Source organism: Pogona vitticeps, chromosome 3 (assembly GCF_051106095.1).
Source record: "Pogona vitticeps strain Pit_001003342236 chromosome 3, PviZW2.1, whole genome shotgun sequence".
Lineage (NCBI taxonomy): Eukaryota > Metazoa > Chordata > Lepidosauria > Squamata > Agamidae > Pogona > Pogona vitticeps.
In genome coordinates, this window is record NC_135785.1 from 145186152 (window position 1) to 145206613 (window position 20462).

A 20462-nucleotide genomic window follows, 5' to 3' on the forward strand; every position below is an offset into this window, starting at 1 on the left:
CATTAATGTTAAAATATTGCCATACCTGGAATTAACATCACCATGCCCGAGTTGTCCATGCTGCCCATATCCAAATGTGTAAACATCACCATTCTCCATCAGAACAACTAGGGGTCAAAATGTGACGTTTTACAAATACACATTTTTAATAGAAAAACTATCAATGCAATGCAATCAAGTAAGAGGAATGGCTGCCTACACAGAATATGCATTAATACAGAGGTCTTTCAGAGAAACGAGGTGTGTGTGTCTGTAGATTAACACATCTCTTGAAGAACTGTTGGATAAAGAATAGTAATAATGAGATGATTCTAGAGACATCAAGTACCATGTTAAGGACTGAAGTATCTGACACAAATATGCAAAGAGCTCACCAATTTTCTCCCTTGGCCTGAATAACAAATATGGGAATGAGTAAGACAACATGGTAGTAATACCACAGTTAAGTACCTGAATGGTGAAATCCACAACTAACTTGCAGTGCTCTGAGTTCACAGTCAAAACGAACAGCTCCAGGGGGGTAGGTTGTGATTTTGCTGGCATCTTTCTCACTTCTATCTCCACTTCCATCTAAAAATGTAACAGAGAATTGTATCCTGTTCTGTTCACCAATGAACTTCAAGATTAACAGTTATCCAGACCTATCCAAGGAAATAGGGTGGGCAAATAATCAGCTGGGTGGTTAGAAATATGCAACGGAAAAAATAGGCCTGGACCTATTTTAAATGGGAGGTACAAACATAAAAGCACTTATAAATTCCTTTTGAAGGCAATATTGCTAAAACTTGTTGTTGTTGTTGTTGTTTAGTCATTTAGTCATGTCTGACTCTGTGACCCCATGGACCAGAGCACGCCAGGCCCTCATGCCTTCCACTGCCTCCCGGAGTTTGGATAAATTCATGTTGGTAGCTTCGATGACACTGTCCAACCATCTCATCCTCTGTTGCCCCCTTCTCCTCCTGCCTTCACACTTTCCTAACATCAGCGTCTGATTGTTAAAACTAGTACTCTACATTAACAGAAATTTTAATTCAATGGAAAAGACTTTAACCAAAATAAAGTGCAAACACCAAGACTGAAGTTTGATGTGTCAACTTCCACCAGTGCTTACAAACAGAGGAACACAGGAAGACTTGTGCTGGCTCAGACTATTGATTAATCTAGCTCAATGCTGTCTTCATTAACTGGTAGCAACTTCCTAGAGTTTCAGATATGAATCTTTCCCAACAAGAGATACTTAGGACTGAATCTCAGACCTTCAGTATGTGATTCTTGTGCTCTTCTACTGAGCTATGCATATTCCTTTCCAATTTACAGTGGTACCTTGGTTTATGAATGCCTCGGTTAACGTAATTTTCAGTATACGAATGAAAATCCATTAAAAATAATGCCTCGGTTTACGATTTTATTTTGCAATACAAAGCAAGTTTCCCCAGGATGTATTGTGCCTGGGAGGTTTTTAGCGCCACCCCCGTGCATGTTGGAGTCTGTGGGTACCATGTAGTGTTGAGTGTGGAGGTGTTGAAGCGGTTTTTGCATCGACTTTTGGACCCATTCTGGAAATTTTGCAGCGGTTTTGGGACTTTTGGAATTTTTTCGGTGCTTTTCTCAACTGGTGAAAAGGTAGGAAGCTGAGCTTCATTGTTTGCATGCCTTACTGTGTGTTCTGCCTGTTTTTAAAAGTGCACTTTTTATAAAGAGTTTGAACAGATAAAATACTTTTTAAAATCTTTTTTCTGACCTCCAGAACAGATTAATTGGTTTTCAATGCGTTCCTGTGGGAAACCACGTTTCGGTTTATGAATTTTTCACAATACGAAACTTCCTGGAGAACGCATTAAATTTGTAAACTGAGGTACCACTGTAATTACTTACACAGAGAGTCTAAAATTAAAGAGGAGCTGAAAAAAAATCTTACATATAAAACACAGATTTATGGACAGCACAGCATGCACACTGACAAAAGTTTCACACTATGTCTGAAAATGATTCATAACTATTGTGTTAAACACAATGGGAAAGATTTAAAGGAGGTTATCCACTGGTTGAATACGATGAAACTGAAAGGGAAGACAGCTTCATCCCATCCCCATTTATCTCTACAAACAGATCTGAAAACCCTCTAAGGCCAGTTTCTCAGCTGCCACATAAATTAGCTGGGGGATAAAGAGGAAATGTACTAATAGCATACTGAATTTAGCACCAAACTCTATTTCAACTGAAATATGTCTTTATATTTTGAAGAGAATGACACTGTAGAAGATAATGACCTACTATGATTATAGAACTAGTTACATTCTCCCACATTCCATGTTTTCTAATTTCTAAACACAATACTTACGGTAACTAAGACTTCCAAGGTGACAAAATACACATTCAGTAAGTTTTACAAAAGCCCCAAAATTTGTAAAAATTATAATGCTAAGATTATTACAATTTTGCCATTTCTGTCTATTATTACCACTATGAAAACTCAGCAATCAAAAAAATTAACTACATTGTTCTCTTCGACAGCTCCACATCTATTACTCTGTATTGGTGCACACCATACCCAATGAAACTGAAAATCTTTAATTGAAATTCTGAAACAAACCACTATTTCAATCTTGCTGTTTTTGTTATGTTTTTACTCTTCAGGCCACCTGCAGAGGCTTTAATGAGAGATGGACACTCTGAATTACTGGAATACATAGCATGAGTGGATCCTACAACTACAATGGTATTTCAATCTCTCTTATCCTTTATACTGATACTACTTAACATCTAGGTCCCATATTGCTGTAATGGCCAAACTTAGGTGCCAGTGAGCCATTATGCAGACACCAATGTGCTACTTCAGTGGGTCTCAGGAATCACTGCTGAATACAATGTTGATTTCTGTATGTCCAAACTACTGAAGGAGATGGGCAAGGGTGCACAGAACTCCTTTAAGAACAGGACATCCCAAAGTAGTGATGCCTGCTTCTTGTCTACTAATTTTGGGAATTACCATAGAGACCAAAGCAAAGGATGAAAATGCAGAAAGGAGTCAGGTCAGGGATTAAATAAAGAGGAAGGGAATTAGGGAGTTGAAATAAACAACAGAAAAGTGAGCACAGTCATACAACCAGTTGACGAAAGATAAATCTATGCCCCTGAACATATGGTGGCAAATGGGCTACAGGGCTTAGCAGACCCTGTGGAGGAACCAGGACAGGCTGCTGCAAAGCTACTGGAACAACGTAAATGCAAAACTCAGACTACCACCAAAAATGGAGAAATTATGAAATGTATTTAGGAGGGAATCCAACCACATGTGGTTTTCAAAAAAGAATGGCGGAAATTTGGAAGAGGAAACACCCAAGTAGTGACATAACTGAACAATGATTAATGGACCAAAGAAGGTTTATCATCCAGAGTAAAATGTTTTCAGAATGGGAATTGCAAGAACTAGAAAATGTGGCAAAAGAAAAATCAACACAGAACAGAGACCATAGTAGGGGAGACAAATGGAGAGTACAGGTAGATGCAATAGGGGAAGAAACATATCAACAGAGAAACAATTTATGGAACAACCCATAAATTATGAGTTGACAGAACAGCAGACATCACTGATGGAAAAAAAGTTACTTACCTGTAACTCTGGTTCTTCGAGTGGTCCTCTGTGAATTCACACTTATGGGTTAATCTGCACCTGAGTATAGCATCCTCGGAAGCTTCCACAGCTTTAAGCACTTGGTGCCGGGATCTCCCCTACACCTGGCTATATAACTCCGCCCCGGCACCTAGTGCCTCAGTTCTAAGGAACCGACCGCCGCTGCCCAGCATGTGATGGCATATGTGATGACAGTGGGGAGGAGGGCAGGATGTGTGAATTCACAGAGGACCACTTGAAGAACCAGAGTTACAGATAAGTAACTTCTTTTTCTTCTTCGTGGTCTCTGTGAATGAATGCACACTAATGGGTGACTGGCAAGCTGACTAACTAGGAGGAGGGACGTCATGAAAGTGCAGAAGCCAGGACACCACAACCCAACACAGCCTGACCCTTCAGCCAGACATCCAGGTGGTAGTGCGAGATGAGTAGCCGCCCAGAGTAGACTATGTCTAGATGGGCGGCATATAAATGCAATAAATAAATAAATAAATAAATGAAGGTAGATGGAGTGGCGCATATGGCAGCACGGCAGACATCTGTGATGTCCACTGCACAGAAAAAGATTCTGGATTCCAGCCACTAAAGGTGGCCAATGGTCAGGGCTTCCAGGAAATGAAATTCAAAACAGCTGAAGGGGAAAAGGCTGAGAGTCCATACTATTGACATGTTTTAAATTAGATTTTGTATTCAGTACAGATATTAGAATATATTTTAAAAAATAAATCAAAGTTATACATAATTCAGTGCACTGCAAATAAAATGGAAATCTTCCAAACTCAATGGATCATCCTTTGAACCCTTACACCTAAATACTCAGTAATGTACTCAATAATAAGAATATATATAAATATAATGATACATAACTTTTTCATTCTCTTATCATATGCATTTACTGGGATGTCTTTAGCAAAACATAATCATTGTTTTAACTTTATTAACAGATTCTAATATGATTATTTATCATTTATTCATATAAATATCTTTCCAACCTTTCTGTTTAAGATGACCCAATACAGTTTACAATATTTTAAAAAAACAATATAAAAATTGGAAGAAGAGGGAAAAACAAACAAACAAAACAGCAGCCCAACTCTTAAGCAGCTAGTTACTGAGAAAATGCCTGAAGCAAGAGAAAAATCTTTGCCTGTCTGTGGAAGAATGGGTCCTTTTAAGGGGAAAGACAGAATAAAAACATTTTAAATAAATATAATAAAATAAAGGACAGCAAAAAGGGATTCTGCCTGACCTCCCACGGGAGGAAGCTCCACTGCTTGGGAGCAGACAGAGAAGGCCCTCTCCAAATGCAAAGACACAAGGGCTGAATGTGACAAAGGCTTCCTCTGATGATTTTAAAGCCCATGTAGGCTCAACAAAGAGAAATGTAGCCTTCCAGCTTGGACCCAGAACCTTTATACCCCTATAAATCAAAAACAGGACTTTGGCTTGTGACTGGAAATGGTATGGCAACCATGGAGTCTGGCAACCATGGAGTTGTAACAGGGGAGCGCTCCCTATAACCAGTCCAGTTAACAATCTGGATTATAGCATTCTGGACCTGTTGAAATTTCCAAATACTTTCCAAAGGCAGCCCCACATAGAGCACATTGTTGTTTTAAAAAATTTTGGTTTTTTATCTTTAATATACTAGCCATTGCTACATTTTCATGAACTCTTTGTAGCAACATAGCCCAGCACCGAAAACATGTTTTCTTTCTTCTCAGGTTATAGAAAAATCACTAGAAGAAATTATTGGTTTTGTGCACTTCTGAAACAGTTGTGATCCAACCCCAGTCAATAAGGAAGACTAAATACCTTTATGCTTGTCCCGTTTATGCTTTAGCTGTTGTGGATGGGAACTTATTCTGGCTAGAGCCTGCTCTCGATGGTTCATAAAAATAGGACCAGGAAATACAAGGGGGCCTGAGGAGAAAATTTTTTGCACATGCATAGGAAAGCTCACAAAATGAAAACAATGTGTTCAATACATAAAGTAATGAATGAATGAATTTGAAGCATGAGAAATGATGCAACAGTCAATGTTCAATATGTCTGACGACTGGAAAAATTACTGTAATTCGAATCAGACCACTTCTACATTACCTTATATAATTAAGACAAGAATAACATTTAGTTTTACTATAAGGATATGAAAACTAAAGGAGAATTTTCTTCCCAAATTAGTCTGCATTCTTATAGATAAAACCAGTAGAGGTTTGTCCTAAAAAAATACCCTAAACCAACTGGAAAAAAATCCATCTGAAAACATGAAGACTAAATTCATGCTAATATGCAGTGTCAAATCAGGATTATGACCTGTGCAACAATAACTGTGATGTTTGTTATATTAAATACTTAAAAGACGCAGGTGAGTTAGTCTGTTTCAGAATACATATGAAACCGTAATTTCCTCAGATATCATAAGAAACATTTCTACATAATTTTGCATTCCATAATGTACTCAGCCTTAAAACAAAAAGAATCTCTCAGCATTTTAAAGGTTAACAAGTTTATTATGACAAAAGACACAAAGCTCATACCCAAATTTCTCTAAGATGTGAGGAGGTCTCAGTGTCCAACCCAATGCAAACCACAAAATGGTTGCTCTGGAGGTATGGCTAGTCAACAGAAATATGAAGAATTGTTTTGTCACTATTCTCTGTAACTCAAAATCTCCAAGTCCTTAAAGCAATGAAACTGTTATGCCTCCATATTTGCAACTCTTCATTAGGCCTAGCAGTGATCTACTTCTCAGACTTTGTGCAGCATCTCTACCTTCTTGATTGCCATCGGAACTCAGGCTGGGAGCAATGAAAAAACAGCAAGACCAGGAGATGGGAAAGGACAGAAGTAGCAAGACTAGGAGCTAGGAAGGCTAAAGAAGAGTGAAGCAACACTGAACTGCTGATCAGTGGAAGAAGAACTTTGATTGTCTCCTACAACACAGAGACAATTATTTGATCACACTGCTTCCAATAATGTTCATTTGGCTGTAATTTACCTGTCTGTTTTTTTATGAGTTTCCATATTTGGTCACAGGGACTGTGGTTAAATCAGTTTTCAAACTGCACCCTGAAGTATAAGAATTGTTTTAAGTTAGACTCAGTTTGATTTCTTAGTTAAACACAAATCTCTTTGCCTGCAATGTAGTTCTATCAGGGTCAAGGTGCATTCTGCAGACAGTGCATATCCACATATTAGGGTTTGAGATGGTACATACCAGTGACGGCAAACCTATGGCATGTGTGCCACAGCCGGCACGTGGAGATCACTCCCTGGGCACATGAGCGGAGTGCTACCCCCTCCGCCAACCCAGCCCCCACAGCTGAACCTCAAACTGCACGATTGTAAGCCACCTATCCCTGCTACCTTCCTTGGTTGTGCCACTTGTAAATCAGTTCTTTTAGAGATCGGAGACAAGGCTGCTTTATTGTTTACTGCTGTACAACAGCATGGGGAAGTCAATCCAGCTTCTGAATTACTACTTCCCCCAGAGGTGACTGCAAGCAGGAGGGAAAGCTCCAAATAAGGTGGGAAGGAAGGTGCGTGAGAGGGACAGGTGAATTCATCAGCTTGTTTAAATATAATGAGAGGAAACAGAAACATACTGAACTGATGCAAATGATTGTTGAAAATTTAGGGAGGGAGGGAGGTTGTGTGAGAGAGAAACTGACTCTTTCATGAAACCACGAACAAAGGAACCTTCCAAAGTGTTTCTGTGTGTGAGAGAGAAAGAGAGACACAGAGAAACTTGACTCATGAAACCAGAATTAAAAATGCATCAAAAGCTAACCACAATTGGTGGATTGCACTGCATTCAGAAGGACCAAGTAAAGGATTTCAGTAAGGTTGTATTATGGTACACACTTGATTTTTTTTTCTGGCCAGCCTTACAAATTACTTTCTGTTTGTGAGAGTGGGAGGTGGAAGTAATTTTAAGGCATATTCCACATAGTTCTATTTTTAATCCAAAATATGGCCCTGAAATGTCTTTTTTTGGTAAATAGGGAAAATACTTGACTGTGTGGACCACAACAAATAATGGCGAGTTCTTAAAGAAATGGGAGTGCCTGACCACCATACCTATCTCCTGAGAAATCTATATGTGGGACAGGAAGCAACAGTTAAAACTGGATATGGAACAACTGATTGGTTCAAACCTGGGAAAAGAGTACGACAAGGCTATATATTGTTCCCCTGCTATTTAACTTATATGCAGAATACATCAAGCTAAAGGCAGGACTGGATGAATTCCAAGTCGGAATTAAGATTGCCAGAAGAAATATCAACAACCTCCAATATGCAGATGATGCCACTCTGATGGCAGAAAGTGAGGAGGAATTAAAGAATCTCTTAATGAGGGTGAAAGAGGAGAGTGCAAAAAATGGTCTGAAGCTCAACATCAAAAAAACTAAGATCATGGCCACTGGTTCCATCACCTCCTCGGAAATTCAAGGGGAAGATATGGAGGCAGTGACAGATTTTACTTTCTTGGGCTCCATGATCAGTGCAGATGGAGACAGCAGCCACGAAATTAAAAGACACCTGCTTCTGGGGAGGGAAGCGATGACAAACCTTGATAGCATCTTAAAAAGCAGAGATGTCACCTTGCTGACAAAGGTCCGCATAGTGAAAGCTATGGTTTTTCCAGTAGTGATATATGGAAGTGAGAGCTGGACCATAAAGAAGGCTGACCGCCAAAGAATTGATGCTTTTGAATTGTGGTGCTGGAGGAGACTCTTGAGAGTCCCGTGGACAACAAATCTATTCATTTTGAAGGAAATCATCCCCGAGTGCTCACTGGAAGGACAGATCCTGAAGCTGAAGCTTCAATACTTTGGCCATCTGATGAGAAGAGGACTCCATGGAAAAGCCCCTGATGTTGGGAAAGTGTGAAGGGAAGAGGAGAAGGAGATGTCAGAGGATGAGATGGTTGGACAAAGTCACCGAAGCTACCAACATGAATTTGACTAAACTCTGGGAGGCAGTGGAAGGCAGGAGGTCCTGGGGTGCTCTGGTCCATGGGGCCACGAAGAGTCAGACATGACTTAACAACTAAAAAACAACAAGGGAAATGAACAAAATAAGCCTAAACATGTTCGTCTTAAAACAGCCTTTGATGACAATATCTTTCTGCCCTCTGCATCATCTGAAATATTTAAATATCTAATATCTTATTATGTGATTATTTAATTGTCATTATATTTTATGTTGTTTTATATGTTGAATTTATTTTATACTTGAAATTATGTTTTTTGTTTGATTGTGTTGTGAACCACCCAAAATACCGTGGGTAGATGGGTAGCATAAGAAAGAGAGAGAGAGAGAGAAAACCTTTTAACTTGGCAGCAATAGGTCAAGGTTTGAAAAATTATAGTACTATAGAAATATATCAGAAATATATCATCAGAGCTTCACCATATATTATGGAATGGAGCTCTGCAATCCTGTGATATAACACTTCTTAAATACAGTGCTATTCCTGTTTATACAAGTGTAAGTCCCTTGTAGTCAATGGTACTTATTACCAGCGTGTTTATATAGGAAGACAGACTTGATAAATGATTATTCATTCATCTTTCTGGATTTTTAAAGGACGAAGTAACAGTATGAGTACTTAATCCATTCATTGGTTAAGTATAACATTTAGAATGCCTCCGCCTATCTTTAATTGAATTCAGTTATGCCATTTATCAGGTTCCTTAGGTGATCTTCATTAAAATACTGGTTAGATCCTGATCATCTGAGGCTTCAGCAAAGTCCCTAGACTCTGTTTTTGATTCCCAGGGTCCCCAAACTGGGAACATTGAGAAAAACTGCCATGATAGATGTGACCAGTCACAGGATACTATGCAAAATAAACAAGTGAAGTGAAAACAAAAAGTAGCTTTTCAAAGAAAGCACACAACAGAGATGGGGGTTGCACTTTAAAAAACACTACTCTTCAGGGAGACTTTTCAATCCAACCCTTCCTGAGCATCTGGTCCTCTTTATTGTGAAAATTTGTTGGTGCCATTAGCTTTTATGGTTTTGATTTGTCATTGCTGTTTCTGTTACATTTTAGTGTCCATAGTTTGTTTGTCCTGGTTTGTAATTGTCTGTAAGCTGCCCAGAATAATGCCTTGGGACTAATAGAATAGTACAGTGGTGCCTCGCTTAATGATGTTAATTGGTTCCCAAAAAAAAAACATCGCTATGGGAAAACATTGCTAAGCGAAACACGTTTTCCCATAGAGATGCATTGAAAACTGGTTAATCTGTTCCAATGGGAACGGATTGCCGTCCTTAAGCGAAAATCCCCATAGGAACCATCGCTAAGCGAAACAATGTATCCTCCATTGGAATGCATTGAAGCCTATTCAATGCATTTCAATGGTTTTGCGATGTTCATTTTTGCAATTTTAAGTGTGTCTTAAAAGATTAAAAACTGTTTTAAATGCTTGGGATCATTAGTGCACCTTCTAAAATGTGTGCAAACTTAATTTGGCTTTGTTCTGACTCTTCGTTAATTTTTGGTGAATTATTTTCCTCCATTGAAATGCATTAAACCCGATTTTGACAGCTGTCAAAATCGGGTTCAATGCTTTCCAATGGGGGAGAAAAAAATTCACCAAAATTTAACGAAGAGGCAGAAACTGTTTTAAATGATTGGGTTTCGTTAGTGCGCCTTCTAAAACGTGTGCAAACTTAATTTGGCTTTGTTCTGACTCTTCGTTAATTTTTGGTGCATTTTTCCCCCATTGAAATGCATTGAACCCAATTTTGACAGCTGTCAAAATCGGGTTCAATGCATTTTAATGGGGGGAAAATTCACCAAAAATTAACGAAGTGTCAGAACAAAGCCAAATTAAGTTTGCACACATTTTAGAAGGTGCACTAACGATTCCAAGCATTTAAAACCATTTTTGAACCTTTTAAGACACACTTAAAATTGCAAAAACAGAACATTGCTAAGCGAAACAGGGGACCTAAAACTGTATCGCTAAGCGAGGCAAGGTCCCAATGTCGCTATGTGAATTTTCCCCATAGGGAACATCATTAAATGGAGCGCAAAATCGCTCCAGAAACCTCATTGCTAAGCGAATACATCGTTGAACAAGGCAATCGTTAAGCGAGGCACCACTGTATATAAATTAAACATTAATATAAATAAAATCATGAAAAAAGGAACCTTCCAAAGTTAATCTCCACTGCATTCAGCTCTGCTGTTTTTGCTGAGAACAGCAAGTACAGTATTTCAAGATTCTGTTCCGACTCTAAATTGAACTAGGCAGAACTGGAATATTTAGCAGAGTCTCACTAACAACAAACACCTAGTAAAAGACAACCAACACACCTGGGACTAGATTTCTGAAGTGTGTAGCAATCACGTTTCTCTGTTTCTCATCCCCAAAGCAGGCCAAATTGTCATAGTTTATTCCCCAAATGTGAATCCCAGTCTCCCTGCTCCTGGTCCTGCTTTGACTGCAACACTAAAGAAAGGTCTTACAAACAAGACTGTGGTTCCTTTATTGAGTCAATCCATCTCATGTGCAGTCTTTCTTTTTTCCTACGCATTGCACTTTTTTTCTGCATTGCTACCTTTTCCAGTGAGCTTGTCTTCTCATGATGCCACTGTAGTACAATACCCTTTGCTTGGTTATTTTAGCTTCTAGTGAGAGTCCTCGCTTAATTTGATTTACTTATCTTTCTGACAAGTCATGATATCTGTAAATGTCTTTTCCAACACTACATTTCAAATAAGTGAAATGTGTGTATACACTTTATGTAGTGTATAAAATGTAGATATACACTTTAAAAATTTGCACTCCTATATATAGCTGCTTTTCTGAGGGTAGCTTACTCTGGAGGAAACAAGTTCAGGATTTCAATGTACTTAATAAGCTTTATAAATAGGGTGCATTTAATTCAGTGTAGCATTTTGCACTTGAGTTTTTTCTAAAAGAGCTGTCAGTTGGAGGAATCAATAAAGAACCAGACAGACAAAATGTGTAAATGACATGAGTTGTTTTTTCTAAACTAAAACCTCAGTATTCAGGTTTAATTGCAGTGTTGGCACTTTGAAATAAATAATTTGGTTTTGTGTTGCTCTTTGGGCACCTGGGCTCAAAAAGGTTCACCATCACTGGTACAGACAGACTGTAATCTCACCTCCAGACCTGTATAATGTCTGTACTGTGTACATCAGACTAGAACAGGGGTCTCTGCACATAGACTCAACACCAATTCACTAGGCTCTGTCAACAGACCCATGTTCTAATATGTAAAATTAAAACAAAAAGTCATGGCCCCTTAAAGAAAATAATAATAATAAAAAATAAAAAGCTGTGTCAACTAAAGCAACAGTCTATGGTTCTTTCTATTATATGCAGTCACAGACTACATAATGCTGATTATTCTGTTTTAATATTGTATTAAAAACTGATTCCTAGATGCCGATTTCATTATAATTTTAAAAGACATCAACATCATGCTTTGTCTTAGGGTGTGAACACATTTGTCAGTTCCCAAACTCATATATTAACATGTGAACTACAGTGTCTCCAAATCATTCCAATTTGTTCAAATAATTTGTAGGGTTAGAGAGCTTTTCATCTTAAAATGGGTGACCCTATACAAATCTTTGAGAATGAGTATTGTGAGGCAAGTGCATTTCATTAATGCTAATTCAGATAGCCTGGAGAAACGCAAACTCAAGAGACACTGAATGAAACTACTGTTAAGTGATAATTTACAGTAGCAACCTTTCTGTCTTTACCAAAAGCTTCTTCCTGGTTGATCAGAATTTACCACTTGCAGCTCTGTGCCCTTAATCTATTGATGAAAGTGCCACATGACTTTCACTGTAATAGTCTTCTCTTGCTGTACCACACATGTTGTAAGTTATCCTTTCTCTAAAATGCAAGATGAATACAAGCAAATGGAAATCAGAGCAGAGGAAGGCATACCATTTATAACTAAAAACACCATAGCAGCCTTTTTTCCATCATGATTTCCTCAAAATTCTCTAAGATGTTTTTGCTATACAGTATGAATTTATTTTGGAATTTGCCAAATCACATCTGATTAGGCAACCTATTAATTTTGTGGCATCCACTGCCATCTTTCCTAACACCCATCTTAATTACTGCCTCACCATTTGTCCACTGAAATCAGAGCAACAGATCTCACAGAGTATCTCACAGAGTTTGAGGAACATATGACTATAGCGTTCATCCTTATTATGCTGAATAAGTCATGCGTTAATCATGTTCTATGCTTATGTGGTTGAGAGGTGGGGCCACCAGAGATGTTCTAAAGGTGGAGCCTGAGAGGAGAACAGAGAGTAGAGTTCAGTCAGAGTTAGGGAGAGAGAAAGAGTTGGGAGATCTGAGGTGTGATTAGTCTGAGGAGTGAATAGTAACCTGTGAGATTTAAATAGAAGATTGATGAATGATGAACCTGAAGTAAATACTTATGAATTATTAAAGAAACATCTGTAATTAATAAACCTGTTTTAAGAAAAAGTGAAAACTGAATGGACCTTCATCTTTCCTAAGTAAAGTACGTTGATTTAGTGATCAACTGGTGGCAGCGTGTGAAAAGGTGATAGGTTTGCCTCCGCGTGCTTTGTGTTTGGAAGAGAAACAGGGGCCACGAGGGGCAAAAGTCACAATGACCTCTATTCTTATTTGATTTTTCTCTTATGCATTTTGGCATATTATCAGCTTTTACTTTTTTTATAATAATAAATTTGAACTGCAGAGCTGGAAGGGATCCTATGGATTACTGAGTCCATCCCCTCTCAAGGAGGCACAGTGGGGAATCAAACTCCCAACTTTGGCTTTTTAGCCAGCGACCTAAGCCACTGAGCTATCCAGCAGGTTTTGTTCTGTTCTGATGTGGCCATCAGTCCAACACTGTCAACCAAACAAGAAACATAGCTGCATTATTATTCTCCATATTAAAACTCCCATTTGCCATGAAAACTGAAGATTTCCAAAATTTCAGAATTAGACTTTCAAATGGTTTTGTGTTGTTTCAGAAAAAAGAGTACACCAAAGTTTAAGATCTGAATTTGAGCAAGACCAGTTCAAAGGCATTTTATGTCTTCCAGTGTTAATTACCAGTCACCTCCCTGTCATTCTCACATGAAAACATGCTGATCTGTAGCTTGTTATCTGTTTTTTAAAATTACAGTATTGTTGTGTGTGACATTGTAAAAGACAACAGCCAAGAAAGGTATTTCCAGATCTTCCAGCAGAAGTTTAAATTCCATGTGTTTAAACTTGCATGGTACATACCATGCATTATCATTGCTATGTCACCCTTGCCTCACAACAAATATAGAGACTTGAGAACCTTGAACTTCTCTCTAACCCAGAATCTCAGAGGCCCAAAAGTAATGAAATGGTTATTCCTCCTCATCTCTCTCCTCACTATGCCTCAGCTAGACGACACAAGTGGTTTAGTTAGCTTTTACACCACTCAGTAATGTTTTATTGCTATTTATTTCTTCATGTGGAATAAAATGCAATGGAAAAATGACAAGGACACACTGTCAAAATTAAACAACATGGACAAACACCTCTGCTCAATCCTGAATAGCAAAGCTATGTGTTCTCCTCAATTTCTTTTAAGCAAATTCTATACCTAGAATATCTTAGAAATTCCATGCTGGAAAGTAATATATTTTGCAGTGAACTTGCTCATCGCTGTACTTCTCCTTACAACAGAAAACTACAGTGGTACCTCGCAAGACAAATGCCTTGCACAACGAAAAACTAGCAAGACGAAACGTTTTGCGATGTTTTTGGTGACTCGCTAGACGTGTCTTATTGTGAATTTTTCGTCTTGCAAAGTGCAGTTTCCCATAGGAATGCATTAAAATTTAATAAATGTGTTCCTATGGGCGAAAAATCAGAAAAAGTCACTTACCAGATAGGCCGAGCCCCGCTCCTCACGGTGCCTTGGTAGCATCTGTAACAATGGATGTTTGTGTCCAGAACACCCGGACTCAAACATCTGGGGGAGGAGCTCAAGCTCCTCTTTGGTCTGAAGCACCACGCGCTGCTGCCCCTCCGCCCGCCACATTCATCTGCCTCCGCCTCTTTGGCATGCGGGGGGCTTCTCCCCCGGATATTTGAGTCCGGCCGGAAGAGCAAGTGACTGACCTCTGCGCCGAGGCATCGCTTCTTTCCTGTCCAGGTCTCGCCGCCACTGCGAGAGCAAGGATGGTCCAGACGGGCTTTCGCCTCCTCGGAGGCTCCCCACGGACACGAGGCATGCAGCCTGCAAGCCTCTGTCACAGCAATGGTGACTTGGTCAAGCCCAATCCACCGCAAGGGACCCCAGCATCCTCCTCCCCCTCCCCCTAACATGAGAATCCACTGGGCAGGTCCCCGCGGAGCCCAGCGGCGCTCACCCAGAGCAGCTCCATGCAAAACTGGCGAGCAAGCAAGCAAGCAGGCGAGCCGCCGGCTCCCCCTGCAAGGAAGGGCAATGGGAGCCCTCACTCAGTGGCTGCCTCCGGGCAGCCCTTGTCCCACTGCTCCCTCCCTGCAGCCGCCGGTGCTGCCATGCAGCCGTGACCAGCTTGACAGCGCTTGGGCCATTGTTACAGACGCTCCTTGGTCTCTAGGTCTACCAAGCCATCGTGAGGAGCGGGACTCGGCCTACCTGGTAAGTGCCTTTGTTCTGACTTTTTTCACCCACAGGAACGCATTAATTAAATTTCAATGCATTCCTATGGGAAACCGTGCTTCACAAGACGAAAAATTCACAAGACGACACGTCTCACGGAACAAATTATTTTCGTCTTGTGAGGCACCACTGTATTCAGTCTTTTCTGCAGTTTACAATTGTTTTGAGACCACCAAACTTGACCATTCACAAAGGGTTATTACTAAACTAAGCGATAAGGTAAACTATATAGCTGGCCTTTTTTTGTTAAATCTACATCTAATCAATCTCAAATGAAATTTGTCTTACACTTGCATTTAATTCAATAAAATTATAATCTACTTTAAACTCAGCTTTTACAGCCTTCAAAAATGGACTCAAAGGAGACTACAAAAGGTAAAGGTAAAGGTTCCCCTTGACAATTTTTGTCCAGTCGTGTCCGACTCTAGGGGGCGGTGCTCATCCCCGTTTCCAAGCCATAGAGCCAGCGTTTTGTCCGAAGACAATCTTCCGTGGTCACATGGCCAGTGCGACTTAGACACGGAACGCTGTTACCTTCCCACCAAGGTGGTCCCTATTTATCTACTTGCATTTGCATGCTTTCGAACCACTAGGTTGACGGGAGCTGGGAGAAGCGACGGGCGCTCACTCCGTCGCGTGGATTCGATCTTATGACTGCTTGGTCTTCTGACCCTGCAGCACAGGCTTCTGCAGTTTAGCCCACAGCGCCACCACGTCCCTCTAAAGGAGACTACAGCTGCTGACAATTCTAACCAATGGCCACGAAAACTGAAGCTGATGGGATATACAGTCCAAAATATCTAAAAAGAACCCCATTTGGGAAAGCTATGATATTAGAAACCGTTTGTACAAGATAATCACATACTCATCAAGAAAATCAAAAAGTAATCCCTCACAAACAGAAGGATTTTTCAGAACTGATACCCTAATTGTGTATTTTGTAACATTAAACATACAGCAGTAACCAAAATTGCAGCATTTTTGTTTGATTAGTGAAAATTATTTTTAAACAATTCCCAGACAAATTCCAAAGAAACACACCCAAGGATCATTTATGCCAAGCACTGGTCTCCGTAACATATGAATGAGATATTTTTAGCAAGAAAAAAATACAGTGTTTGCCTAGTGCCTTAGGATGGTATTGGACTACAGAACCCACAAGCCTTCAGGAAGATCTGCAAGAAATCTGAATCGGGATGGTTACTCTAAATGTTGTAAAGCAAATAGTTAACTCTTGAACAAATCATGGCAGTATACAAAGCAGACAGAAAGTAACATGTTCTCTATGGATCTCACCAGCAGCACTATCATCAAACAGGCAATGCTCCCTTAAATTATCTATTGTTAATAGTTTTAGACCACAGAGAAGATTTCATCTGAAAAAAAGAGTAAATTCTAAATTACCCTAGTAACCCAGGAAGCCAGACTTACCCATCCCTAATATCCTGAGCCCAGTATTTTTGGGGGAGTGGATAACAAACCTTCTATGTTCTTTCCTATTAAAGTCCATGAGAACAGATAAACCATATAGGATCCTTTCTATGTCTACTTTTGGAGTGTATAAGCTCATCTACATTCAAAGGTTTTTAAGACTAATGTTTTATTTATGTACCGATTTGTGAAAGAAAAACTAATCCTACTAACCTCTCCCTTCCTCCAATCTGTGCCTCCTGTTCACACGCTGACGCTTTTCTTCTTGCCGTAATTGGAGATGTTCTTCAATGTTAACTCCCGGCACAGGGACAGCTGCACCAGACAGAGACACAGAGAGAACAGAGTGTTTCGTAGACTGTTGTCTTCTCCCTCACACAAACATAAAATGTCACTTTAGAATTCCTAGTGTCCTCAAATCAAAGTGGTGTACTATGCCTAGATACAAAGATATTGCTATACAAGTGGAAAGCACTCTTCACTTGCACAATGTGATTTCCATTTTTGGCCAGTTCCCACTTCCTGCTGAAGTCCTCCCCCCTCACCCATTGTTACAAGTCATGCTATTCTGAAGGTTCTTCTAACCTCCAGGAACAGGATAAAGACTCAGGGGAAGAGGGGAGTCCAGGGCCAGTAACAGAACTTTTAATCAAATCTGGGAATAGAGTTATTTTATATAAAGGAATGTGAGAAAAATATCCAGAGATCAAACAAGAGAAATTCACTTCTGCAATCAGGTCCTGACTCTTGCATCCCACCTCCAAAGCTGGTCCTAAGTTCTAAGTTCTTTAGTCCTCTAAAATGGTGTGTGATAGCACAAGGGACTGTAGTAGGATGGGGAAATTGTCACTGCTTTCTGTTCAAGGAATATATATCTAGAACCAACACATACTTGTTTATTTTTAATATATCTAATAGGACCACAAAATGAAAACTTTGCTTCTCTAGTGAATGTGATACATGGCATGGTCTCTATCTCTCCAGTGGCCAGTTCTGGTAACTTTGTTAGAAAGAGAAGTTACTTACCTGTAACTCTGCTTCTGAATTCACACTAATGGGTTAATCTGCGCTTGAGCAGAGCATCCTCAGAAACTTTCACAGCTTTAAGCACTTAGTGCTGGGACCTTCCATTACACTGGCTATATAACTCCGGCCCCGTGCCTCAGTTCTAAGGAACCAACCACCTCTGCCTAACATGCAATGGCATACGTGACAGACAGCGGGGAGGAGGGTGGGACGTATGAATTCACAGAGGCCCACTCAAAGAACCAGAGTTACAGGTAAGTAACTTCTTTTTCTCCTTCGTGGTCTCTGTGAATGAATGCACACTAATGGGTGATTGGCAAGCTGACTAACCAGGAGGAGAGACGTCACAAAAGTGCAGAAGCCAGGACACCACGACCTACGGCAGCCTGAGCCTTCAGATGGACATCCAGGTGGTAGAGCGAGGTGAAGGCAGATGGAGTAGTGCATATGGCAGCGCAGCAGACATCCGTGATGGCCACCCCACAGATAAAAGCCATTGAGGATACTACAGCTCTAGTAGAGTGAGCTCTCACTGATTTTGGAAGAGGAGTCTCTGCCAAATAATAGGCAAGACGGATGGTCTGGACTATCCATCTAGAGATGGTTTGAGAGGATGCCGGTGCTCCAAAGGAGGAGCCAGCAAAGGTGACAAAGAGACGTTGTGAGGCATGAAAAGCGGTTGTGCAATGCACATAATATGACAGAGCACGCTTCACATCTAAAGCATGCAGAGCTGTCTCAAGTGGTGAAGACGGTGTGGGAAAGAAAACAGGAAGGCCAGCTGGCTGGTTCAAATGGAAGGCAGAAAATAACCCTAGGCAAGAAGGTAAGGTCTGGCCATAAGGTTAACCTGCAGAAAAGAGGATCTGCACTTAAGAGTAGCCAGTCCTCCAGTCCTGCGATACAAGGTTACCGCCAGGAGAAAGGCAGTTTTGAGGAGCAAGCAGAGTGATGCTGATGCCAAGGGCTTGAAAGAAGGCCTCAAAAGCTGCTGAGGTGTAAGTGGTCTATAGGCAGGGCGCATATTCTCCAGGCCTCTGAGAAATAGCTTGCAAATAGAACGGGCCAGTCCCAGATGAAACAGGTGAAGGAGAAATTGAAGGAATGCATCCAGAGACATTGGCCTAGTAGGCAAATGTCAACTTGATGCAAAGTGACAGAACGCCTACCTAATATAGGAGTAGGTCAAAGTGGCAGAAGGTTTGTGAACATGATTGAGCATGTCTGTTACAGAAGGGGAAGTCTCCAAGCCAACAGGTGGAGGGACTCGAGGTCCGGATGAAATATCCAACCCTTATCTCGAGACAGTAGATGAGAGACCAGCTGCAGCATGATGTATTCCGCGGCTCACGGGAGCAGGATCGAGAACCATGGCTGACGAGGCGACCAAGCATGACGGTCACATACTCATGTTGGATTCGAATGACAGAAGGGGGAAAGGTGGAAACATGTAAAGGAGGCCCTGTGACCAATTCATCAGGAAGGCACCCCCTAGGGAGTTGCGGCCAATGCCGGCTCAGGAGCAGAACACGGCCCACTTCTTGTACATCTGGAATGCAAAAATGTCTATGTCTGGAGTCCCCATCAACGACGGAGGAGGTGAAAATGGCATTGTTGAGAGCCTGCTCATGAGAGTAGGACTGTAGTCTGCTGAGACGGACTGCCACGGAATTGTTCTCACCTGCCAAATGTACAGCCAGCGGATAAATATGGTGAGCATAACACCATTCCAATTAGAAAGACAATGGGTCAAACGGACTGTTTGGTCAACGACAGAGAAGTCAGGTGCAGTAAAGAGACTGCTTGGTCTTGCGGTCCTGCCTGCGGTTTTATTGGTCAGGGCTCTGCCTGCCACATGTCAGGGGGGTGGTAACTATGGGGTTGGGGGCTTTGACATTCCCAGGATGCCCTAGGCTTGTAGGAACAACTCCAGGAACTTGCGATTGTTATGCCGCAAATGACCATACCGCCATTAGAGCTTGAGCAGGTCATCAAGAATAACATCAGTTTTCTGACCAAAAAGCCCTATACCATCAAACGGCAGGTCATCAACCCACCAGTTATTTGGATGTTGGTTTAAAGGCATGGCAAGCAGTAATGTGCATGTGACGCACCAACCCCATTGCCCCCTGGTGATATGTGAGGCCTTAACTGTAAAGATGTACAGGAGCTATCCGCAGAATGGGCAATACAAAATTCCATAAGTGGTGATGATAAGCACCCACGGCAGTGGAGCAATTGGCTACATGGCATCCAGGAAATAAAAACGCAGACCAAAGATATCCTTATTCAGGATATGAAGAACAACCTGCTAACGGTAAAGAAGGGGGACTATATGCGGCAACTGATATGGGTGTAGGAAGATAGGCTGGAAAATCTTCATTCCGTTCTGACCCTTGTGAGTCCCAACCTGAATAAGGAAAGTCCTTCTGTCGATTAGGAGAGAAGTCTTTCTTAGCATGAGCCTGACCAAGGTCAGTCTCAACATAGTTGCCAGGACGGAGAACGATGAATGGGTAAACAAGGGTTCGATCGAACCTGTGGATAATTTGCTGCCGGAGCTGAATTTCAGGGAGCATTACTCCTTCGAAGCATAGGTGGAGGCACAAAGTGCTCCTTAGCCCGTGGCTCAGTGCCAGGTGGAGTGGGATGGCAGAAAAAGCTCATCGTTCCTATACCAAATAAAAGG

General features: G+C 40.9%; 1 protein-coding gene across 31 annotated transcripts in view; it reads right to left on the reverse strand.

The window, feature by feature from the left end:
* MYCBP2 (MYC binding protein 2) overlaps positions 1 to 20462 on the reverse strand; it is a 251648-nt gene that overhangs the window by 160604 nt on the left and 70582 nt on the right. For 29 of the 31 annotated variants that reach the window (XM_078390804.1, XM_078390784.1, XM_078390803.1 and 26 more), the window contains exons 17-20: positions 16961 to 17062; positions 5450 to 5557; positions 451 to 570; positions 26 to 107 (exon numbers count right to left, since the gene is read on the reverse strand). In XM_078390804.1, coding sequence (XP_078246930.1) covers positions 26 to 107; positions 451 to 570; positions 5450 to 5557; positions 16961 to 17062 — 412 coding nt within the window. The remainder of the gene's footprint in view (positions 1 to 25; positions 108 to 450; positions 571 to 5449; positions 5558 to 16960; positions 17063 to 20462) is intronic. The other 2 variants (XM_078390789.1, XM_078390788.1) reach the window with 1 other exon arrangement.